Raw genomic sequence first — 6885 nt, forward strand, 5'->3', positions numbered from 1 at the left:
TCTACTTTTTGGTTTCAAAGAGAACATCCATCATCTGTGACAGTCTTTTGGATTGATCCTTTACCGGGTTCCAGACAGATCTTTCCCCGCACATCCCTGCAAGCTTGATTGACTCACTGCCGCTGGCATGTGTATCCATTCTGTCTGGTAAGAGTAGCCATCTTCATTGGTTGGTGGAGGATATGGTTTTAACGGTTCATCACGTTCCAAGTTATATTATCCCAAGCCCTATCTTGGGGTGGGGTGACATGTTTGACATGTTTTTTTTTTTTTTTTAATAAACAACAAACACAACCAACAATTACAATCACTTTAATATGCAGGGAAGATCAGCAGAACCCAGAGAGGGTGGAGGCTGATAGTCTCAAGGTAATATAAGGCATTACAATTACATTTAAAATAACCTTTTACCAGTATTGTGCATTATATTTAAAATAATTATAACCATGCAAAAAATTTCAGCCTTTAGTACCACATTAATATAAAACATTTCTATCCCCCACTCCACCCTTCCATATAGCTTCATGTCTGACTCCCTGTATATCCTACTTCTGGGTATATTACATTTAATATTATACAATATATATATTTAAAAAAACTAAAACAAAGGGTTAATGCTGCGCTTGAAATAAATAAATGAAAAACTAAAGATGAATAAAAGCTGCCAGCGCCAAAAAGTCTGAAATACAAAACTCAAATAGAAAAATATGTGGGTGCAGCACTAGTGTAAAATATATCCCCAAAATCTTAAGAGAAGGGGCAAAGGAACTGAATTCGGGTAAAAAGTAGAAAAAAAAAAAAAGAAATTAAGATACTAAGGCCCCTTTCACACTGGGGCGGGAGGCGCGGTGGCGGTATAGCGCCGCTAAAAATAGCGCGCTATACCGTCGGATTTGTTCCGGGATTCGGCTGCTAGCAGTGCGGTATTAACCCCCCGCTATTGCCCGATAAAGGGTTAATACCGCCCGCAATGCGCCTCTGGTATTGCCGCGGTTTTCCATTGTTTTAAATAGGAAGGAGCGTTGAAAGAGCGGTATACATACCGCTCCTCTCACCGCTCCAAAGATGCTGCTGACAGGAGATTTTTTTCTCTCCTGCCAGCGCATCGCCTCAGTGTGAAAGCCCTTAGGCTTTCACATTGAGGTTGCTGGGCAGGAGTTTTTCAGGCGGTATAGCAGCGCTATTTTTAGAGCTGTACCGCCTGAAAAACTCCTCAGTGTGAAAGGGGTCTAAAGTAAAAGTGAACAATACAATCACATAAGATGCCACACACATTGGAATGTGTTGGTCAATATGTGTAAATGAATAAGCAGGTTATATATAACTAAATAAATAATTGCAGTGCTCAACAATAATGAATATGCAATCAAATTCTTGAAAAACCTATAATAAATGTACAAGAATAAATATTAGTGTCTAACACCATATAAAAGGTAATAACAATTCTCAAAAGCAGTGGTGAAAAAAAGTATTTTATAGTGATTATCCATTTGGGACTGTGCTTCAGTTTCTCAACTTGTATGCTTGGGACTCTGCCTTAGTCTTTTTTCTCAAACTTTTTTTCACCACTGCATTTGAGAATTGTATTACCTTTATTTGGTGTCAGACACTAATATTTATTCTTGCACATTTATTATAGGTTTTTCAAGAATTTGATTGCATATTCATAATTTTTGAGCACTGCAATTATTTATTTAGTTATATATAACCTGCTAATTAATTTGCACATAATAACCAACACATTCCAAGGTGTGTGCCATCTTATGTGATTGTATTTTTCACTTTCACTTTTTGGAACTTTACTTTAGTATCTTAGTTTCTATTTTTTACCCAAATTCAATTCCTTTGCCCCTTCTCTTAAGATTTGGGGGATATATTTTACACTAGCGCTGCACCCACATATTTTTCTAATTGAGTTTTGCATTTCAGACTTTTTGGTGCTGGCAGCTTTTATTCATCTTTAGTTTTTCATTTATTTCTGCAATTCATTCATATATAACCTGCTTATATAATCACAGGAACCAGTGCAGGCCATAACCTTCTCTATTTGTTGCAAAGGTTTCTCTCACTCTAAAGCAGTGTTTCTCAATACCAGTCCTCAGGCCCCCCCAACAGGTCAGGTTTTCAGGATTTCCCTCAGATGAAACGGCTGTGGTAAATACTAAGGCAGTGAAACTGATCAAATCACCTGTGCAAAATAATGGAAATCCTGAAAACATGACCTGTTGGGGGGGCCTGAGGACTGGAATTGAGAAACACTGCTCTAAAGTCACCACGTAATGTTAGATATAAAAGAACTTTCATACCTCTTAAGAACTGCGTTTGCTTATCCTGTGAGTCATTACGAAGAGCAGCCGTTATTACACCAATTTCCCGCCAAACTATTGGCTGGTCACTGAAGTTTACAAACCTTGACAGACAGAAAAAAAAAAAAAAAAAAAGGAGTGCAGCTTCAGTCAGCACAATAAAGGACAATCCAGAAAGAAAATGACACAAGTATTAAAAAAATTCTTCAAAAGAATTACACAGTGTATGGAAAAATGGTTACATTCGAAATGTAAGGGTGGGATGGGAGGCATTTGCAGCATGTTACGTGAAACGCTATAACAATATAACAGTGCAAAAAGGTGAACTTATCCTTTAAGCTCTTATATCACATGCAATCATTTTACATTAGGAGCCTGTTCACATCAGCTGGTGTACGCAACTCGCACTGCTATAAGTTGTATGCTGTGATGTGCTGTTACAAAAAACACCTTATTAAGGCCCCTTTTACATGGGGCAGTGGAGGTGCGGTGGCGGTATAGCGGCGATGTACCATCGGAATTCCCGGAGGAATCGGCCGCTAGCGGTGTGGTATTAACCCCCGCTAGCGGATTGTTTTAAATGGGAAGGAGCGGTATATATACCGCTCCAAAGATGCTGCTTGCAGGAGATTTTTTTTCTCCCCTGCCAGCGCATCGCCTCAGTGTGAAAACCCTCAGGCTTTCACATTGAGAATGCTGGGCAGGAGTTTTTCAGGCAGTATTTAGGTGCTATTTTTAGCGCTGTACCGCCTGAAAAGGGGCCTTAATCCTGTGCACAAAAGGGCATTTCAGTTAAAACATTCTAATACATGTAAAGGAAAAAAAAAAAATCTACCGATATAAAAAAATAAATAATGTATTAATTTGTTTTACATTTAATGAAAATAAAAAGTGTTTATTGATACTGAATTAAAATCAACATGCCTTTTACAAATGAAAATAACTCACATGTCATACAAGAGTCGACCGGCGGAGGCGGTGCGTTCTGCATTTCTTTCAATATTGTACATTTCATACTGTAAAATAAAAAAATATTGCTGCAACTCAAAGCAGAATTGAACTTCAAAAAGAATACATACATTAATAATAAATGGTACAATGGGGAACGTTTATTTAACTGTTCCTGACTGCGCTATAGTGCGGCTGTTCAGTTCTGGGAGGGTGTCCTCCTAAAACCTTACCTCTTGTGGCCCCCTGTGGCGCATTGGGTAGGCTCTGTGACTGCTGTGTCCTTTTTCAAAAAAAAGATTACACGTGATTGTGTTATAGGTAGAGGGGGGAATTGTAATAATACTGGGTTTTATTGATGTATGAAAGTCTGCTTTGAGTCAGGGACAGGAGCGGAGACAGAACCATGCAGTGTGATGTCATCTGCCTGTCTCTCCACCTCAGCCAATCAGAGGTAGCCTTGTATTTATTTATAGAGTACAAAGTATCTTGTGAATGGCTGAGCAGTGCTAAGCCTGACTTGATATTTTTCCTGGAGTGGAATGGAAAGTCCCTGTTCCTCTGCTGGAACACAGTGTTGTATACTGGATGTAGCTGATGCGCCATAGAGTTTATAAAGCACAAACATCTGTTAGCGAAGGTAACCGTTCGTTTGGACCAGCTTGGTGAAAATTAACTACAGCATGGGAAAAGAGAAGTTTGGGATTTAAAAATATATTGATTGGTTTGCGCAAAAGTTATAGCGTCTACAAACTATGGGAAAGACTTATGCCATTATTATTTATTTTTTTACTAATAATGGCAGTGATCTGCAATTTTTTGCAGTATTGCGGACGGACAGATCAGACACTTTTGACACATTTTTGGGACCATTGACATTTATACAGCAATCAGTGCGATAAAAAATGCACCGATTACTGTGTAAATGACACTGGCAGGGAAGGTGTTAACACTAGGGGGCAAGCAAGGGGTTAAATGTGTTCACTCAGTGTATTCTAACTGTATGGGGATAGGACTGAGTAGGAGGGGAGACATATTGCTGTTCCTACTTACTAGGAACAAAAAACATGTCTCGTCTCCTCTGACAGCACAGGGATTTGTGCGTTAATCCACAGGTTTCGTGCAGGGGAGACATTCTGCCCCATAAATGCACGCGAGCTGGTCAGGAACCGGTCAAAGTAAATTTTTTTCTTTCATTAAAATAACAAACATATTATACTCACATGCTCTGTGCAGTAGTATTGCACAGAGCGGCCCCAATCTTCCTCTTCTTGGGTCTTACTGCAGCGATCCCAGCTCCTCCCTTTGTGTGTCCCCATAGCAAGCCGCTTGCTATGGAGGCACAGTGTCAATGGAGCCATAGATTTACACCCGCCCCCCACTTCCTCCTCACTACGTTAGATTGCCAAACGCTCCCACTGCTTGAGTGATGTTTGAAGAGAAGGAGTAGTAAAGTGATGCTGCAGTGCACAGCACTGGATCTATTCTCCCCTCTCTAACCCCTTTACACAGGGAGGGGGCAGAAAAATAAAAAATAAATGTTTACCTTAAAAAGGAAAAAAGTACAGCCAAAGCTCATTGTGATCCTGTGAATCACTGGAGTGTAGTTAATTCTGCACTCCTGATTCTGCACTCCTGTGATCTGTTTTTAGCTGACAGCAGGTCAGAGCCCGCTGACGTCACAGAGCTGGTCCAGGCTCAGGAAAGATTGCGATCATATGGTCGGGATCCGCCCACATGCCTGGACCAGAGCCCAGCTCAGCCTCTTAGCAAGCTGCTGAGACCCTGAGCCAGCCGCACCCACCCCCTCCAAAACCCAGAACTCCAGCGAGTGTGGGGCAGAACGAAGAGCCGGTGACTGACCATCACAGCTCTCTGCTCACGGAACCAAGCAATTGCCGGTGTTTGATCGCTCGGTTCACAGTCTTAGGGCCAGCGGGGGACAGATTTAGGATGCAGCTAGACAAGTATGATTCTACAAAAAAAAAATTATTCCCATACTTCTAAAAGTAAAAAAACTTTTTAGCTTAAAGCGGGGGTCCTCTCTAAAAAAATGTTATTTTTTTCCAGCATGTCATTCAGCATAGTAGCGCGAGCTACAGTATGCCTTTATATATTTTTTTTGGTGCCGTACTCACTGTTTAATCGCGTAGTAAAGTTTCAGGGGAATGGGCTTTCCTATGCAGAGGGCTCGTGATTGACGGCCGGCTATGGCGCGTCACGCTTGACGGAAATAGCCGAAATAGGAGTTTGCTCTTCACGGCGCCTGCGCAGTCAGCTCCGATGTCTGTGCGCAGGCGCTGTATAGCGCCGTGAAGAGCCGAGACCTACTCCGGCTATTTTCGTGAAGCGCCATAGCCGGCCGTCAATCACGAGCCCTCTGCGGCGGCAAAAAAATATATAAAGGCATACTGTAGCTCGCGCTACTATGCTGAATGACATGCTGGAAAGTTGTTTTTAAGGGTGAAACACCGCTTTAAGTAAATCATCCTGCACTGAGCAATGAAGACGCCTAAAAACCAGCACCTTGGGCGAAGGTGCCTGCAAGGGATCTGGACCATTAGAGAGGAAGTAAGTTCTTCTTAAAGGGAAATCACAGATAGCAACAAAAGTCTGACAGGTCTTTCCTTACTGTATCCAACATAAAAAAAGTGCCCTCAGTTCTTCCAGTGACAGGTTCGCATATATATATATATATATATATATATATATATATATATATATCTCCATACATACATACAGGGCACATATGTGACAAGGCGTGTGTTTTGCAATGAGAATTTAAGTTAGCGAGTGTATGGTGTAGTAATAGACCCCAGCAGAGCTGTGTGTGGCCCTGTCACCCCCTCTATACACTCATGGGGCACACCTGGATATTGAAGTCCTGCGGGTATAGGGTTCGGGCGGTGATAAGCCAGGCTCGGGCCGCACACGTGTCCTCCTGGACCAGCTCCCGGGCTCTCCGGACCAGAAACTCACAGTCCCCCAGTCCCGCCATGGTCACGAACGGTCTCGGCGACGGCTCATGACGTTCCCGTGAAGGAAAAGGGCCACGCATGCGCAGCCCAGCGTCGCGCCTTGATGCTCTCACAGACTAGTTTCCGTGTCCGTTGTTGCCATAGTAATGGTGACAGAAAACATTCGTGTTCTCTGCTAGTATATGGAGAAGTGTCCCTCAGGGTCATTCAGAAAATGTGATGTTCTTCTGCACAGCTTCCTTTAGTTATTGTTACAGGAAGATATGTCTCCTTTTACAGTGCCTTGGTTTATTTTTTTTTATTTTTTTTACTGTATCTGCTTAAAGTGGAGTTCCACCCAAAAGTGGAACTTCCGCTTTAAGCACTCCTCACCCCCTTACATGCCACATTTGGCATGTCATTTATTTTGGGGGGCTTCGGTAGGAGTGGGCGGCCGCGTCGCTGGACCATGGAGCAGGTAAGTGCCTGTTTATTAAAAGTCAGCAGCTACACTTTTTGTAGCTGCTGACTTTTAATAAACACTAAAAGGCTCGAACTCCCCTTTAACAGCTTTTTTATTTACCATGCCACGTGTTAACCACTTCACCTCTGGAAAATATTACCCTCTTCATGACCAGGCTATTTTTTGCTATTTAGCACTGCGCTACTTTAAC

General features: G+C 42.1%; 1 protein-coding gene across 4 annotated transcripts in view; it reads right to left on the reverse strand.

The window, feature by feature from the left end:
* Positions 1 to 6304, reverse strand: part of INTS10 (integrator complex subunit 10) — a 47618-nt gene extending 41314 nt beyond the window's left edge. For 3 of the 4 annotated variants that reach the window (XM_040325260.1, XM_040325256.1, XM_040325253.1), the window contains exons 1-3: positions 6124 to 6304; positions 3255 to 3322; positions 2307 to 2410 (exon numbers count right to left, since the gene is read on the reverse strand). In XM_040325260.1, the coding sequence (XP_040181194.1) occupies positions 2307 to 2410; positions 3255 to 3322; positions 6124 to 6252 (301 nt within the window). In that variant the 5' untranslated portion in view covers positions 6253 to 6304. The remainder of the gene's footprint in view (positions 1 to 2306; positions 2411 to 3254; positions 3323 to 6123) is intronic. The other variant, XM_040325267.1, reaches the window with a different exon arrangement.
* Between the last annotated feature and the right edge of the window lie 581 nt (positions 6305 to 6885).

This window comes from Rana temporaria, chromosome 1, assembly GCF_905171775.1.
Source record: "Rana temporaria chromosome 1, aRanTem1.1, whole genome shotgun sequence".
Taxonomy (NCBI): Eukaryota; Metazoa; Chordata; class Amphibia; order Anura; family Ranidae; genus Rana; species Rana temporaria.